We start from the raw sequence: 18,433 nt of genomic DNA, 5'->3' as shown, positions 1-18,433 counted from the left end.
TCTAATTTGCCTGCAGGGCATTGCTTTTCAATGAATTCACTTGTCTGTCACGAGACAGTGTATTATTATTTTCCAGTCTTGATGTTAACCAAATAGAAGATCAGGTCACCTAAGCAGGTTATTTCTACTGATAAGTAGGAGTGTATTTAAATATGAGTGTACTCGGGCTGGGTGACCTATCTGGAAAATCTTAGTTATGATATAATGCATAGAGCAATGAATTTGCAAACCATAATCCTTTGTTTTAACACACTCCATCGCCAGAGTTTGCTGGGAGCTGGAGGAAGATTTCGTAAAATATTCCCTCTTGATCATAAGAGTTAAGCCTTGCTTGAACTGCACAGAGTCAGAAGCCTTTGGGTGTCTGTTCCTCCCCTCCATCCTTCTGGCTGGGGGTATCGAAACTCAATAGAGATATCAAAACTCAATAAAGATGTCAGAACTCAATAGAGAGCTACCTTTCCTCCTGGGAAATCAACGTGCTAAACCTGAGTCATTTCAGAGTGATGTTTTCAACATTTTTTCTGCCCAGGTGGCACTGCTTCCTAGGCTTCTAGAATCGATTTACTTTCTTTGCATCCTTCCTCCAGAAAAATGGATCCTCAGTGTCCCTGTTGGAGATGCAAGGACATGAAAACACAGAAAGATGATATGTAGACAAGAAAGAAAAAACCAAAAATCTCCCAGAGGAATCATGTACCAGGCAGTACTCTCTGTAGTGTTAGAAGTATTTGCTTCATTTTGAACCTGGACTGAGCAGTGCAATGGTTGGCTCTGCACCAGCCTTGTATCTCAATGGGACCCTCACACCCGGTGGGTGTGAACTGTCATGCTGGCCAGAATGTGGTTGTGGTGTCAGCGCAGGTCATCTGGACTCCACCCAGCCTGAATTTTTAACCACCTTACTGCCCCCAGTGAAGTGCATGCTTAGAACTCTGGAGCCACGCTGCAGGTCATGAGTGAAAAACTGATCTTTAGAGAGCCATTTACAAGGTGAAAACCCCTCAAGCAGGAAAGGCTTAGAATATTCTAGAAAGGTCATGGCTGATCTGCCTTCAACAAATATTTTTTCCATTTATTGAACACATGCCTTCTGCTAGGCTTCCTTTCAGATGCTTTGCATGAATGACTTATTTGAACTCTCACAGGAGACCTACGAGATAGGTGATATTATCTGCATTTCGCCGTGAGGAAGCCCCAGCACACAGAGTTTCCCAAACTTGCCCAAGGTCACAGAGGAAATAAGCAGTCCCCATGGGATTCAAATCCAGTCTGACTAGAAAGCTTGACTATTATAGTTGACTATTATATCCCTGTACATGTGTGCTAAGTCATTTCAGTTTTGTCCAACTCTTTGCGACCTCATGGACTGCAGCCCACCAGGCTCCTCTGTCCATGGGGTTCTCCAGGCAAGAATACTGGAATGGGTTTCATGCCCTCCTCCAGGGGATCTTTCCAACCCAGGGGTCAACCCACGTCTCCTGTGTCTCCTGTATTGCAGGAGGATTTTTTTTTACCACCGAGCAGGGTAAGCCCAGAGAAGGCAATGGCACCCCACTCCAGGACTCTTGCCTGGAAAATCCCATGGATGGAGGAGCCTGGTAGGCTGCAGTCCATGGGGTCGCTAAGAGTCGGACACGACAGAGTGACTTCACTTTCACTTTTCACTTTCATGCATTGGAGAAGGAAATGGCAACCCACTCCAATGTTCTTGCCTGGAGAATCCCAGGGACAGGGGAGCCTGGTGGGCTGTCATCTCTGGGGTCGCACAGAGTTGGACACGACTGAAGCGACTTAGCAGCAGGGTAAGCCCATTAACATATCCTCAGTGGCTACTTATTATAAACATGATATCTTCTGGGGCATTGCAAGATAGATAATAGATGGATGGGTGAATAGATAGCTAGATAATAGATGATAGATGGATGAATAGATAGATAATAGAATCTCATAATTTCAAGTTTAGAAAATACGTGTATACCTTCCAAATTTGCCAAGTCAAAATACACAGAATTGAAAGCCTAACTATCACTACAAGACAAAAAAAAAAGAGTTTGCCCGAAGTAGCAGAGACAGGACTAACATGTCTGTGGCTTGTCTAATTATCAGGCACTGGAAATGTTATTTCAAGTAAGTCTCTGATCTCAGAAGGCAGACACTGCCCCCATTTTACAGATGAGGAAATAGTGGCTTAGAGTTTAATTGGCTCAAGTTCACAGGACTGCAGAGGGGCAGGACCACATTCAAACTTGAATCTATGTGGCTTCAAACCCAGACTCTGTAATCACTTTTATTAACATCTAGCATCGTGTCTTTTTTATGTGTCTCCCGAGTGTCAGTGCAAATGCTATTTAAAAAAACAAAACAGAAAAGGAATGTTGCCCCAGCTCTTTGATGCCTTGTGGTGGAACGCAGGTAGAATAACCATGTGTTTGCCTCAGTCCTCATAAACTCAACCTTTCGTCCCCATCCTGGGGTCTCCTGCATTGCCATTTTGTGTCTGGTTCACATTCCTGCAGACCTGCTTTGTATGGAAGTTCTGCTCAGTGGCCTCAGGTTTCAAAACAAAATCTTCTGATGAGCAAATTGGCCCGAGTCCCCAGAGTCAGCTGCCCGGCCCATTAACAATGAACCATGGAGGACGAATGTCTGCTCCGTGTGCATTCCGGAGAGGCTGTTACCCGGCTCATCGGAACAAGCCAAGGACAGCCCTTGCATCAACACTGGCCACGGCTGATGAATGCAGCTATTGTAGACGCAGTCCCAGCCGTGCCAAGGGGAAGATTCCTTCCAAACAGACTGTTTTCTTTTTCTTTTTTTCTTTTTAAAATCACAAAACACAATTCCTTCCCTCTGACATCGAATATCCTGCTGTTAGAATCTGCCTGACAATGCAGGAGATGTGGGTTTGATCCCTGGGTTGGGAAGATCTCCTGGAGAAGGAAATGGCAACCCACACCAGTATTCTTGCCTGGAGAGCCCTATGGACAGAGGAGCCTGGCGGGCTACAGTTGGACATGACTGAGTGATTAAACAACTAGGAACAAGATGGAATTCTCTACTGATAAGGAAAGATAACCAAGACGGCTAAGACTCATTCCTAGAAGGGGGCAGTTACTTTACCCTGCCCTGCTGAGTTGTACATCTGATAGAGACGTACACGCTGCATTAGTTGTAAAGGAAAAAATGAAGTCTCAACATCATCTTTATTCCTGACACGTGGCTCAACCCTCTCCCAATGCACACCCTCCACTAGCATCCTTTCCCCCCTACATGGTCCCCCCACCTTGCCAGGACATCAATACTATTTTGACCTAAAGGACACTTATTTGTACTTTTTTGGTCTTGGATAAACAAACTGCTCCTGTTCAGGGGTTCCTTTTCACATCCCTCCCCTCTTACAACTCCATGATTTTTGTATCATGGAACTGTCTTACTAAAACAGAGACTGAATGGCACTCTGCAGCTGACCACCAGACAGTCCTGGTTAAAGCCCGGGCTCCAATCCTGCAGTTACCTAGCCCGGGGATCTTGAACAAGTCTCCTCATGGCTTCTGCAAGCCCTGGCAGCATCTTTGTGCCAATGAGGAAAAAAGTCTCCCCCGGGGGGAGAAGCAGCCTGCCAGCAGAGAGCTGGTCAAGCGTAAACCCACCTGGACCCCTCCCCACCCTCACCCCCACTCAGCCAGGACCCTCAGGCATAACCAGAATCATTCACAGAGCCTCCATCTCTGTTTCAACTTGTCAGTTGGGAAGTGGGATAGATAATAAGAGTTCCACTTAATTCTTTCACGGATGAAGCTAAAGTGATCTACAGAACTGTTTATGAATCAGCCTTTTACTAGGAGATTTCTGCTGCTCTGGTTCAACTCCACCTCGCTTCCTGAGCCACCCATAATACTCCTGATGAAAAACAGGGACACAATTTACTTCTTTGAGATTGCTCCTTCCCACACTCCCACACCCAGAGAACCAGCCCTTTTAGAATGTGATCAAAGAGCAGGGTGAGCTTGGTCAGTGTGCAGCCTGCGCAGCTGCACAGGGTCCCACACTTACAAAGGCCCTGCTCTTGGTTTAAAGCTTTGATGTCACTTGAAATTCTCAATCACTTTTGAACAAAGAGCCTTACATTTTCATTTTGCACTGAGCTCCACAAATTATATTTCTGGTCCTGCCAACAAGCCTTCCTAAGTCCCAGATAGTTTTCTTATAGCTGACAAAAGATTGGGAAAGGAAAAGGGGATACACGATCCCTCCACTGAATGTGAAGGTACCAGTCATAATTAGATGTGAGGCAGGATGGTGCAGGGTTTCCTAGGCGGCTCAGCAGTAAAGAATCTGCCGGCGATACAGAAGACACAGGAGATGCCATGGGTTTGATCCCTGGGTTGGGAAGATCCCCTGGAGGAGGGCATGGCAACCCACTCTGGTATTCTTGCCTGGAAAATTCCATGGAGAGAGGAGACTGAAAGGTTACAGTCTATAGGGTTGCACAGAGTTGGATACGACTGAAGTGACTGAGCACGCACACACGGAAGATGGTGCAGGAGACACAAGAGCATGGGCTTTAGGAGACAAATTGAGCTGGTGCACACATGCATCCTGCAAGAACACAGATAGGTGCTCTGACCCGCGTGAACCCAGGCTTCCTCCTCTGTAAATCAGATGACTAACGCCCACTCTCCCCTGTGAAGAAAGGTCTGTCAGTGAAGGAGTCGTCTAGCATGTGGCAGGTGCTCAACAAATATGAGTCCCTCTCCAGCTTGTTTCAGGAATAGAAACTTGAAGATGGGCCAGGTAGGACTTCCCTAAAGGTCCACGGGTTAAGACACGGTGCTTCTACTGCAGGGAGTGTGGGTTTGATCCCTGGTTGGGGAACTAAGATCCCTCACGTCACACGGGGTCAAAAAATGGGGCGGGGGGGATGGGCTATACACTACATTCCAAAAGGCAATGGGGGGGGGGGAGGTCCTGATATCCCTTCGTCTCTAAAATTATACGGTTCTCCATTAACCAAAACCTAAAAGTCAGCCCTCCTCCAGCCCCTAGTTATATTCTCTCTCTCTGTCTCTGTATTTCCACTCTGATTGCCTTTGCTTTGCTCCATACTGAACCCACGCTTCCTTCATGGAGTGGACCACATGGCTACCAACACACCCTACACTCATGCTCAGTCAGCTTAGCAAACCTGGCAGGGAGAGACATCTCTCTCCCAATATCCATATATCAAAGCAGGGAAATTTCTAACTGATCCTGCTTGGATTACATCCCCACTCCAGAACCAGTCACTACTGCCTGAGTGACAGAGTGCATGTCCACCCAAGGGCAGGACAACGGAGCTCAAGCCTCATGACTGACAGCCCCAGTGCGGCCGCATGGAATAGGGGAGGGGAAGTCCTCAAAGGACAGAGCTGCCAGCAGATGAATGCAGTCCTCCTCTGTGCTTTGTGTGGTTTACTGCTCATTCCCAATAGGCGCCCACAGAAACGAAAGGAGGGAGAGGAGAATCGGGGAGTGTAGACAGTAACACTTACGCCAACTTTCCCGGAAGGATGGCAAATAAGTGATGCTTGTCATTAAAGAAGGTCTCTGAGGAGAGATAAAGAGCTGAGAAAAGCCAGGGGGTGTTCAAAGCTACTCGTTGCATAATTGTGATTAACCTCACGTCTTTAAATTCTTAATAGCAGTGCACTGATTTTTTTTATGCTTACCTTCTGTTTAAGCAAGCAACACTGGTTTTCCACTTCAGTGCTAACAGAAAGTTTCTTTCTGGAAACTAACTTTAAGCAAAACAAACTAGGTCACTTGAGAGAAAAATAATAAGCAAATAATAATAATGTAGACCTAGATAGCTGTGGACATTTACTGGATATACTATGCCAATGACTAAAATATGGGAAACATTAGATGAGTGTACATACAGAGCTTTCTCTTCCCAAGGATCAGTAAAAACCAATACCCCTGTTTTGTTCCATAGGGTTATCTCTGACAAATTAAAGAGTACGTCTCTCATTGTGTGAATGGTAAAGCTTTAGCCCAGCTTACAAAATGGATCTGTAAGAAGATCCTAGAATCCTCAGTTTCTGGCAGGCAGCAACTATTCCCTAGACAGGCTGTGTCTCAAGGCAAAGGGGAAAAACCAGCATTCCAAGACACTGGCCCACTGTATTACTCTCTGTTTCGGAGACAGACACACAGAGGAGGAGTCGATGAGAAAATCACTCCTCCCAGAGCTGACCAGGCTGATTGTCCCTGAGAACAAAGGGGCCCATTCTCTGTGGGCATCCGAGTCCAGCTGGCTCCAGGAGGTACCAGCCATCTCTCTGCAGCCAGAGCTTCCCCAGCTGATTTCCACACGTACCCATGTGTACAGCAGCAGCTGTTCCCTCATCTGGGTGTCTGCTTGGTCTTCCTTTTAGCTGCCAATTTCAGCCAGATATCATTTTTAATGCCCAAAGAGTCAGACACAACTTAATGACTGAACAACAACAACAAATTGTCCACTCACCTTTGCAATTATTTTTTCTTGTAGGCCAAAGAGAAAAGTCATCAAGGCTTGGATGCTGGTCGAGATACCAAAGCAAAAAGTCATCAGCGTTTTGATGCCGATCGAGATGCCAAAAAGCTGAACAAAGCCTGCAAAGGAATGGGTATGAAAGATATTTTGTTTTCTCATTCACTCCTGAAGCTGATTAAACTTGATCTCGTGTCTGACTTTCCCATGATCTCAGGAAGATGACCTCCCACTTATCTTGTATTAATATCTTCCAAGCTAAGCTGATCGCTTTTAAGTTTCCCTTTATAAAAGCTCTCAAAGTTATCAGATCCTATTACATTTCAGGATTCAACATAATAGCTAGAGATTGAAAATTATGACATTTAATTTGAACTGGAGCTGGGGGAAACTTCATGAGAAGTGTAGTTTCTACAATCCTAATGTCATCTAAACCCTCTGATGTCTTTCATGGGAGGTGGTGGGGAGTCAGGGCTGATGAGAACTGAATTAGGGACCTGGAGCTTCACCTGGAAGCTGAACAAGTAGAGGCAAAACTGTGGCCAAGCTCAAGAATCAAGGGGCCACACTGGAGCAGCTGTTTACATCCAGGCCTAAGTGCGGCCAAGAATGGGAGACTAAGCAGGAGATTGGGCTTCCCTGTTGGCCCAGTGGTAAAGAGTCCGCCTGCCAATGGAGGAGACGCGGATTCGATTCCTGGATCAGGAAGATTCCCCTGGAGAAGGGAATGGGAACCCACTCTAGTATTCTTGCCTGGGATATCCCATGGACAGAGGAGCCTGGCAGGCCACAGTCCATGGGGTGGCTAAAGAGTCGGACATGACTTGGCATCTAAATAGCAACAACAAGCAAGAGATCAGGAGAAAGGTAAACCCAGGAACAAAGTGGGATGAGGGGAAGAGCACCTAGAGCTGGGCCATAAACAGAGGCTCTGGAACCCAAGGAAGTCACTGGGGTTGATCCCGGGTTTGTAGATCAAGGGTTCCAGGAGAACAAGGAAGTAACGGCAATAGCTTGGGAGAAAAAGGAGTTGATGAATTTCCTCAATTTTCTTTCTTACACCTATTGGGAAACTTTTAATATTCTAGGCATTGAGCCAAGCACTTTATATATAAGATCTCATGAAGTTATTCTCACAAAAGTCCATTTTTCAGATGAAGGGAAAGGCCATGACAAGTTAAGTAACATACCCAAAGACACAACACCAGTAAGCAGTGAGCCCTGGGATTGAACCAATTTCTGTCATTGCTTGCAAGCGCCAACAATTTAGAGACATCACAGCTAAGCCACCTCAGCCACACAGTGGCCACACGTGGGGTCAGGCCTGAGAAGACACAGCTGGTAGAAGCCATCTGAATCCAAAAGCTGCTTTATTAAATGTTTCTTTTTCTTATTGTGATATAATTCCTATATCATAAAATCCACCCTTTTGCAGTGTACAGTTTAATGGGGTTTCATATATTCACAGGGTTTTGTAATCATCACCTCTAACTTCAGAACATTTTCATCAACCAAAAGAAACCCCACATGTATTCATAGCCACTCCCACTCCACCTTCAGGTCCAGGCAATCACTGGTTCACTTTCTCTCTCTATGGATTTGCTGATTCTGGACATTTCATGCACCTGGAATTACAGTAAGTCCCCTACATACAAACGAGTCCCATTCCAAGAGTGCATTCATAAGTCCAATTTGTTCCTAAGTCCAACAAAGTAGCCTAGGCGCCAACACAATCGGCTACACGGTACGGTACTGTAAGACATTTATAATACTTTTCACACACATAATACACAAAAACAAACACCAAAAATAAAGAAAAACATTTTAATCTTACAGTACTTTGAAAAGTACAATAGTACAGTACAAGAGCCGGCACACAGGGACTGGGGCATCGAGTGAATAGGATAGAAGAGATACTGACTGCAGGAGGGAGACAAAGTGGGAGCCTGGAGTGCAGGCTGCAATTTCACTCATACCTGGCGTCGATAGAACGCATGTTCGCATCTTGGAAAGTTTGACACTTGAAGGTTCAATATGTGGCCTTTTATGTCTGGCTTTTTTCTCTCGGCATAATGTTTTATGAAGACAAGTGCTAGATTTTACTTAGAGGTAAATCAGTGGAAAGTTACTTTCCTAGGAATGGGTATTGTGGTAGAAGATGGCCATTTAAACTTTTTGTGTGACTCCAGGGGAAAGACCTGGGATCCACAGTGGAAGTTTTAGGAAGACATCTTTTGCTTCTGTAGAAGGAACTGTCCAACTATAGAATAGCCTACCTTGCCCAGGAAACGCTGAAATCCCAAAGGAGCTGGGGTTGGAGACAATGTGGAGGGAAGTAGTAGAAGGGATTTCTACATAGTAAGTATTGTTGAACAAATCAGAGGTGGGAGGGCTGGAAGTGAAGGATGACAACCAGGTTGTTTGGTTTGGGGGACATCAGAAGTGAGCTCAGCAGAGAGGAGCTGGTCCTTGCTCACATCCTGGCTGGCTGATCTTATGTTCGGACAACAGCTGTCAGGAGGCATGCTTGCCAGCGGGTGTCAGGATGTTTATAGTTCTGAGGGGCTGAGCCAGCCTCACAGGTGTTTCCCTGCTGCCTCCTGAGTGAGCGCCTGACATCTGGATGTGGGCTGGAGACAGGGGCTTAAGTGGGTGTGGAATGAGTCAGCTGTGGTTTATGATAAATCCCTGAGTTCTTAGCTACCACACGAATTCAGTTTGCCAAGCACAGATGCAGCACCTACTGAACGTCAAAGTCATGCTGTGTTCTCCTCCTGCCTCCACTTGGGTGTGGCTGCGAGGTGGAACCACTCTTGTGCTGGTGACTGTTGGCGAGTCCCTTCTACGTGCCAAGTGCTAAACTGGGTACCACACACACATCATCTTTCGTAACCTCCGGACAACCCTGTAAGGTTGTACTGTAATGACTTAACAGAGGAGAATGCCAAGGCTCAGAGGTTAATTACTTGTCCAAAGTCAAAAAATTATGAAATGAGGATGGGGTGATTGGACCTAGAGCCATCTTGAAAAGCTATCATTTGGATAAAGGTCTAGAATTCCAACCTCTATTAGTAAGTCCAAGGAAAATTGTATCATTGGCAAAACTCATCTGTAAGACCACGTGCTTACCTTATTGCTATACCAGCCCTGCCAGGGCTGGATTTAAATTTCTAGGGCCATGCTGTCCAATAGCCATCCTGGTGAGACATACAGGTCATTTTTAATTTTTGAGAAGCCAAATTTTAAAATCCAGGTGAAATTAATTTTAACAATATATTTTAGTTAACTCAATACTGCATTGCAAATATCATTTCAACTGATAGACAATTTCAAAGTTATTCATGAGATACCTGACATCCCATTTTTCACATTAAGTCATCGAAGGACTATATATATTCTACACTTACAGAACATTTCAACTTGGACCAGCCACACTTTGCATCCTCAGTAACCACATGCATCCACTATGTTGCACAGAGAGAGGTTAGAGGCCCTAGGCATCAAAAAGGTTATGTGGGCTCCCACTCATTCACCCACCTATGAAAGTCAAAATAATAAGAATACAATATTACTTAACCATAAAAAAAGAATGAAATTGGACCGTTTGTAGAGACATGGATTGACTAGAGTGTGTCATACAGAATGAAGCAAGCCAGAAAGAGAAAAACAAATATTGTATATTAACACATATATGTGGATTCTAGAAAAACGCTATAGGTGAACTTATTTGCAAAGCAGAAATAGAGATACAGACATGGAGAACAAACATATGGACCCCAAGCAAGGAAGGGGTGGTGGAATGGACTGGGAGATTGGGATTGACATATATACACTACAATATAAAGCAGAGAGCTAATGAGAACCTACTGCATAGACAGGGAAGTCTACTCAGGACTCTGTGGTGACCTAAATGGGAAGGAAATCCAAGGGAGAGGGGCTATGTGTATAAGTATGGCTGATTCACTTTGATACAGAAAAAGAATCTAATACAAAATTGTAAAACAACTGTGCTGCTGCTGCTAAGTCGCTTCAGTCGTGTCCGACTCTGTGTGACCCCATAGACGGCAGCCCACCAGGCTCCCCCACCCCTGGGATTCTCCAGGCAAGAACACTGGAGTGGGGTGCCATTTCCTTCTCCAGAGCATGAAAGTGAAAAGTGAAAGGGAAGTCGCTCGTCGTGTCTGACTCTTAGCGACCCCATGGACTGCAGCCCACCAGGTTCCTCCGTCCATGGGATTTTCCAGGCAAGAGTACTGGAGTGGGGCGCCATTGCCTTCTCCAAAAACAACTGTACTCCAATTAAAAAAGAAACACAAGAATGCTATACCATAAAATAACAATTGATTTTTCCAAATAAGGCTAAACTGGCAAATTTCCTTTTCACATCCTTGGTGCTTATGCTTCCCTGGCTCCTAAGTACCTTGGACCCTTGGTCTGGGTCTTGGTTAACCTAAAACCCTTGACACTGACCCTCTGTTAGGCCTTCCTCTCAGGGCTCTGTGAACCCCCATCCCAGCAGGTCCCTCCTGTAGATAATGCCTTAATCTGATAGTGCACAGACCCCAGCATTCATTATCCTCTCAGAAATGCAAAAGGAGGTTTGCCATTTCTCCTTCCAAAAAATACAGAAACGGGTCTAAGAGAGAGAAGCTGCCATGGAGCTGTTGGAGGGTGGCTCTGGCTGGCTCTGGGGCCTGCTGAGAAGTGGTTACTCATCAGGGAGGGCAACAGGGAGGTCGCTTCAAACCCAGCAGAAACTCAACTCCCCACCATCCTGCTGAAACTCAGCTCCGTGTCTTCCCAGAAAATTGCTGGAAAAGCCAAAGTCAGGAGGCTCTTGGCCCTCCGAGGCTGACGGTCACCGGGTTCTGACCTCAACTGTGTAATTACTGTGTCCTATGCACAGTCAAGGCTAAGGTTCCTTCTTTCCTCATTAAAAAAAAAAATCTTTCCCAGAATTGCTGGGGACTGGCCCTGGTGCCTCAAACCATTGTAAATGTTTACAGGAAATTGTTCCCCTGCACAGACTGCTTATATGACACACATTCTGTGAAATATAAGATGAGGTCACCGTTCAGTAAATTGCTTCTTGGTCCAGTAGTGGAAACAGTTCTCCACATAAACCCGATGCCCGGGCTCAAAGAGCTTGAGGGAAATCAAGTCACTTCCAGTTGCTCCCCTCTACCTCCAGGCTGCTGCTGGGCCAGCCCCAGACTGCTCTGCTCTCCTTTTAAAAAGTCTTGCAGGAAGGAAAGCCTTACAAGCCTTACTTTTAAATTTTTAACTCAATTGTCCTGAATTATGCAGATATAGGTTGACTGAAGCATCGGAGCAGAGGGTTTCCTGTTGGTCCCTGCTACATACAGGCTTCCTGGGGGGTGAGGGGTAAAGAATCTGCCTACCAATGCAGGAGATACAGGAGACTTGGGTTTGATCCCCAGGTCGTAAAGATTCTCTGGAGAAGGAAATGGCAACCCACTCCAGTATTCTTGCCTGGAGAATTCCATGGACAGAGGAGCCTGGCAGGTTACAGTCCATGGGGTCGAAAAGAGTCCAACACAAGCACACACACACATTTCACATCACCTGCTACGTACAGAGTGCCTGAGTAGAGCACACAGCTTTACACCCATGCAGAGACCAGTGCCCTCAAAATGCAGTGCAAACGTCCCCATGCATTTAAACATTCCTTCACTCAGCAAGTCAGGTCTGATGAATACTGAGAGCCTTCTGTGTGGAGACTGCAATGAGCAGTGCCCCCTGCTCCCATGGAACTTGCAGTGAGGGATGGCAGAGACGGGACAGAGGAGGAGGAAGGGCAATAGGAGGGACCCAGCAAGGAGTGTCCATCTCTTCCCAGGAGAGTCCAGCGAGCTGAGTCCTGAAGGAGGGACGGGAGTGAAGGTGAGGGGCGCAAAGCTAACAGAAGGGCTTGCAGGCAGAGAAGAGTCCAGGCTGTTGTTCTGGATCTAAAGGGGCCTAGATGGAATGGTTTGAAGCAGAAGGGTGAGCAGGCTGATCTGCTCAGCAGAAAGACCACTCAGGACAGCGAATTCTGACCAGAAAAGGTGAGAGTAAGGCAGGATCCCCATGGAGCAGCCCACATGGGGAAAAAAAAAAAAAGGAAGGGGTTGGATTCAGAGATTCTTTTATGAGAAAAAAAAAAAATCCCTTCTGAGGTGAGATTTCCGGCACTCAGAGGTTAAAAAGACATCATGTCGCAGAGGAAGTAACTGCATACAGATTCCGTAGGCGAGGCTGCAGGAGGAAATGAGGAGGGACAGCAGAAATAGCTTTGGGAGTGAGTTGGAATGAGGCAGGCAGCGAACGCTATTTTTGCGAGTGAGCTCATCCTAAAATTTTCTGTTTCTCCAGCTGGAATCAAAGAGCTAGATCTTCCTAGAATTCTAAAGGTGGAACTAGTCCTTGAGACTACATGAACAGTCCACAGGCATGGAGCTGTGGCTTTCCCAGGAGCAGCGCACAGCCCTCCAACCCCTGGGTCAGTGCGGCCTTTCTAAGTCCCAGCACTGACTTTCCAAATAAAGCGATGCTGGCTGGGGCCAAACACTTCAAGTCCTTGCCAGCACACACTATTCGCAGGCAGCAGGCATGAGAGGAGGGCTAGGAACAGGCAGGAACGCTCCAGAATCTGATGATTTGTCGTGTGGTTTAAGGGTGGAGCCAGGAACCCAGTCTGAAGAAACTGAATTCAAGGTTTGTTGATCAAGTAGTCTTTTTCATTCCCATACCTGCAACCCCTGGGACATCTTTGCTACTCTGTGCATGCATGTGTGCTAAGTCACTTTAGTCATGTCCAACTCTTTGCAATCCTATGGACTGTAGCCAACCAGACTCCTCTGTCCATGGGATTCTTCAGGCAAGAACACTGGAGTGGGTTGCCCTCCACCAGGGGATCTTCCCCACCCAGGGATCGAACCTGCATCTCTTATGTCTCCTGCGTTGGCAGGAGGGTTCTTGACTACTAGTGCCACCTGGGAAGCCCCTTCCCATCCTGTGTCCAGGTTCTAAAAATGATACGCTGCCCTTCTTTCTTAGTCATTATCATTTCAGTATTGATCACAAATCCGCCTGCAATGCGGGAAACCTGGGTTCGGTCTCTGGGTTGGGAAGATCCCCTGGAAAAGGGAAAGGCTACCCTCTCCAGTATTCTGGCCTGTATAGTCCATGGGCTGGCAAAGAGTTGGACATAACTGAGCGACTTTCACTTTCACCTACGATGAACAAGGATTATTTTGAGCATCAGGGGAAAAATGTGGTTTAAAGGAGTTTAAGGGGTAACTACCCCTCAAGCTCCCGATTAGGACTTTTCTATGAAATTAACAAGTTTATGAATGGGCCTGATATTGTAGCAATTTGGGCCTTTTGTCTTAACCTCTTCCATTCCCTTTTAAGTAATTGGAGGCCAAGGAACATACCATTTTTTTTTTTAAACAGCTTTTTTTTTTTTGAGATATAAGACACACCATACAATTCACCCATTTCAAGTGTTCAGTTGTTTTTAATGTATTCAGTTGTTTTTAATGTGGTAATACATGAAACCATCACCATGGTCCATCTAGAACATTTTCATCACCTTAAAAAGAAACGTCCTACACTTGAGCTATCACCTCTCTGCCCACCCCACCTTCAGCCACTGTTCTTTCTGTCTTAATATAGATTTCTCTATGCTGGAGTTCCATAAGAATGGAATCATAATACATCATCTTCTGTGATTGGTTTCTTTCACTTACCATGGTGTGTTTAAGGTCCATTCATATCAAATATACCAGTACTCCATTTCTTTTCAAGTAACATTCCACCAAATGAATATGCCATGGTTCATTTATCTGTTAGCCGCTGATGGACATTCAAGTGATTTGCACCTTTTGACCATTATGAATGATGCTGCTGTGAACATTTGAATACAAGCTTTGTGCAGACATAAGTTTTCATTTCTCTTATATTTATGTTGAGGAGTGAAATTAAGGGATACACTGTATTTGTTCCTCTTTCCACTACAATGCCTAGTACTGTGCTTTATGCAATGTGAGACCTCAATGGATACTTGTTAAGTGAATAAAGAGAATACAGTTATCAGCACAAGATATTAAAGTCAAGTGGTCCATCTAGGTTACACCAAAGTCTGTGACCTTTGCCCTGGCTTCTCTAGCTGGACTAAAATAAACTTCCTTCTTGTTTCTTGCTCACTGTGGTTTTGTTTCTTTCTCCTGCACTTTAGGAACTGATGAAGCTGCCATCATCGAAATCTTATCAAGCAGGACATCGCATGAGAGGCAACAAATAAAACAAAAGTACAAGACAACGTACGGCAAGGTGATGCCGAGGGTCTTCAGCCATGCGCACATGGCCTTGGTCTTAACTGTCTCTTCTGCTTCCTTTGTTCCCAAGACAGTGACGGATACCTTTAAAGCTTTATCTAGTTAGTCCAGGAGAAACAAAACAAGACAACTATTTAGAGCTTTAATTGACTTCAGAAAAACTGAAATGGTCTTGTTAACAGCCTGTAAAATCAATATTAATTCATTACTTTTTCAATTGACTTCTTTTTAAATTAATCCCTCAGTCATTTTTTCCCCATTCTTTTGGACTATTTCCACACATTGACTTATAGATAGGCCACTAATTTGAAAATCAGTTTTTGCGGAAGGGTCTTTATATAAGAATTCTTAATTTATTCATGTGTCTTCAATAATGATTTATTCTTCATAAATGACTGTTACAAAAACTAAAAAACCAAAAAGCGAAAACACCCTCTGTTTCATTAAGCATCAATACCTTTTCCTTTCTTTACATTTCTTTTATTCTTATCCTTGATAGTGTTATGTACAGAAATCTTTAAGAAAACATTAGTCTTTCTACAGTATTTTCTTCATTAATATATCATGAACACAATTTAACATTTTCTTAATGTCATTAGAATGATCAGTTTACAAAATAAATAATAATTATGCTGCATTGTAATTCCAAATTTAGAAAATCTTTACAGAGTCAATAATTCTATGTATAATTAGATAGAGAGATAGAAATGGACTTTTACATATTTGTCACTGAGTGGGCAACCATCTCTCCAGGCTTGGTCTCCTCACAAATACAATGATAAATTTGCCTCCCTTCTCAGGTTGCTGGGAGAATCAGGCAGGGAAATGCTGGCACCTTCCAGCAAAGGGAAGCCCTAATAAGGGATGACTGTTTCCATCTTCCAGAGAGGAAAGTGGAGCTCATCTATTTAAAAGACTGACGCAAAACCACACACTTAATAAGAAAAAGAACCAGGCCTCGAGTCTAAGTCTTCCATCTCCAGGGCCAGCCATCACTTCTGGAGAACCCATTGCCATAAGAGGAGGAGCAGTTTGTTTCTATACTAAGTGGTCCAGACAGCTGTGCTTTTGTAGTTTTTCCTGCTTCTCTCCTCACAGTGAGGCTTGTCAATGTCATTCGTTGATGACACTGGTGAAGATGAGGGAAGCTTCAGTTCAGCTGCTTGAAATTGAATTGAATGACATTGAACTCTCACCCTTGTCAGTGTGCCTGACTGTAGCAGCCCCTCAAGCACTGTGTCTGCTTCTATCCTGCCAATATGGAAAGTCAGGCGCAGGCTTCTTAAGCTTTGGTGTAAAATAAGAGTGTGTGTGCACGCTAAGTCGTGTCTGACTCTTTGCAACCCAACAGACTGTAGCCCATGAGGCTCCTCTGACTATGGGATTTTTCATCAAGAACATTGGAGTGGGTTGCCATCTCCTTCTCCAGAGGATCTTCCTGACCCAAGGATGGAACCTGTGTCTATTGTGTCTCCCGCATTGGCAGGAGTATTCTTGATCACTGCACCACTTAGGAAGCAGTAAAATAAAAGTAAACAGGTTCAAAGTCAGAACCTCGGGCTTTGTTAAAGTGGGCACAAAATCTGCAATACCTACATCTGCCAATCATTTTTTTTTACTTTCCAATTCTCAGCTGTGTATCAGACGGCTGGGACCGCCAAAGAGGTGGTTGAGAATCATATTACAAAGCTAGAAGACATCTCTTGTCATTGTTGTTCAGCTGCTAAGTCATGTCCAACTGTTTTGCAACCCCATGGACTGTAGTCTGCCAGGCTCCTCTGTCCATGAGGTTTCTCCAGGCAAGAATACTGGAGAGGGTTGCCATTTCCTCCTCCAGGGAATCTTCCTGACCCAGAGATTGAACCAGCATCTCCTGCATCAGTGGGCAGATTCTTTACCACTGAGCCACCAGGGAAGCCCTGGAAGACATTAGAGACAAACAAATCTAAATCCTCAAGTCAACTGAGCTCCAAAGAGAATAAGCATCCCAACGTGACACAGCTAGTTAGCAGGAAACCAGGGTTAGAGCCAAGGTATCCTGAGCTGGCTCCTATGTCCAAATAGAATGTAAACACTCAGGGGTTTGTTTTCATGCTTGTGGCTTCTAAGAGCAGGCAGCTGGAATCTCTCTCCTCTGCTGTTCTATATAATGCCCATCTGACTTGAAAAAAGATTTCCAGTCTTCGGGTGGATCCACACCAGAGCACTGACCAGAGGCCTGTCTTCACAAGGTCAGGGTTAGATGCTGCAACTGCCATGGAATGAAGCTAGTAACATTAACATCACAACCCACTGTTGAGGCAGCAGATCCCAGGGCCTTGGATAAAAATCTTCTGGGTTTTTCTCCCAGATCTGGAACTCAAAGGTTCATTTGAGGAATAGTCGATTTGCCTTCTCTCTGAAAGTTTCATCAACATAGAATAATAGTAACAGCAACCATAACATTCACTTACTGAACATCGGAAATGTGCCAGGCACTGTGTTCAGTGTCTGCAAGGACTGTCTCATTTAATTCTCCCAACAACCCTAGGAAGTAAGTCTTACTATTCTCCCCATTCTTCAAAGAAGGAAACCGAGAGATGATGAAATTAAGCGCATTTCCAAGGTCACAGAACTCCGTGACTGTGTTGTTAGCCATCATGCATGGGGCTGAGTAGCCAGGCCCACTCCGTGCTGTATCTTGGTCTATTGGCTTCCAGTCTGACCCACACGGAGCAGTCCCTCTGCATGAAAGTCCTGCTTTGAGGTCCTTCATTTCGGTTGGGATGTTGACAGCTCTAGCTGGACTGAATGTTCATTCTTGACACTTTTCTCATTAAACCATCTAGCCAGAGGGAGGCAGATGGGAACAGGCAGTCTATTCGCGATTAGAGGGGGCTTGCCAAAAACAGGATGCCAGGTAGAATTTCATGAACTTCCCTTCCCCTACTTGAGTTCTTTCTCACATGTGTCCCTTTCAGGATTTAACAAAACACCTAAGTGGCTGTCCATGGATTTTGCCCAGGACAGTCTCACTTTATTCCTGTTGTCCCCCAACAGGAATTAGTAGTGCCCCCTTTCACCCTCAGGGCTTCCCTGGTGGCTCAACTGGTGAAGAACCCGTCTGTCAAAGCAGGAGACACAAGAGATACAGGTTCCATCCCTGGGTCTGGAAGATTCCCTGGAGAAGGAAATGGCAACCTACTCTAGTATTCTCGCCTGGAAAATTCCATGGATAGAGGGGTGGTCAGAGTCCACCCTGTCACAAAGAGTTGGACACAACTGAGCACGCATGTGTTTCACTCTCAAAAGCACCCCCATCCAGCCAGTGAATGAGCCAGTCTCCTGCAGAGGACAAACCTGTGTTAGTCCTCTCTAGCCAAGTGTTCGTAGATGAGTCCTTTATCTTACTGAGGTTCAGTCCATGGGGATAAAGCAATAAATACCTCTCCTCTTAGGGCTGTCTTGAGGATCATTGAGAAAGCTCTCTGAACCCTAAAGTGTTCTGCAAATGCTTGTTGTCACTGTGACTTCTCTTCAGTGTCCCCAGCAGATGGATGGGCAGTCGGGTGACCACTGTCTTCCAGAGAAGGTCACT

At 45.2% G+C, this 18,433-nt stretch overlaps 1 protein-coding gene and 1 long non-coding RNA gene across 5 annotated transcripts in view; one reads left to right on the top strand and one right to left on the bottom strand.

The window, feature by feature from the left end:
* ANXA13 (annexin A13) overlaps nt 1–18,433 on the top strand; it is a 57,005-nt gene that overhangs the window by 19,221 nt on the left and 19,351 nt on the right. For 2 of the 4 annotated variants that reach the window (XM_006042558.4, XM_006042556.4), the window contains 2 exons: nt 6,533–6,650; nt 14,757–14,851. In XM_006042558.4, the coding sequence (XP_006042620.4) occupies nt 6,533–6,650; nt 14,757–14,851 (213 nt within the window). Of the gene's footprint in view, nt 1–4,702; nt 4,798–6,187; nt 6,309–6,532; nt 6,651–14,756; nt 14,852–18,433 lie in introns of those variants that run through there. The other 2 variants (XM_025265462.3, XM_044928801.2) reach the window with 2 other exon arrangements.
* The window catches only part of LOC123329496, a 95,750-nt gene continuing 81,807 nt past the window's right edge, over nt 4,491–18,433 (bottom strand). The window contains exon 3 of the long non-coding RNA XR_006545029.2: nt 4,491–6,636. This is a non-coding gene — a long non-coding RNA (uncharacterized LOC123329496). The remainder of the gene's footprint in view (nt 6,637–18,433) is intronic.

This window comes from Bubalus bubalis, chromosome 15, assembly GCF_019923935.1.
Source record: "Bubalus bubalis isolate 160015118507 breed Murrah chromosome 15, NDDB_SH_1, whole genome shotgun sequence".
In the NCBI taxonomy this organism is placed as follows: Eukaryota; Metazoa; Chordata; class Mammalia; order Artiodactyla; family Bovidae; genus Bubalus; species Bubalus bubalis.
The sequence above is the reverse complement of the archived record's forward strand: the minus strand, read 5'-3'. Positions and strand labels throughout refer to the sequence as shown.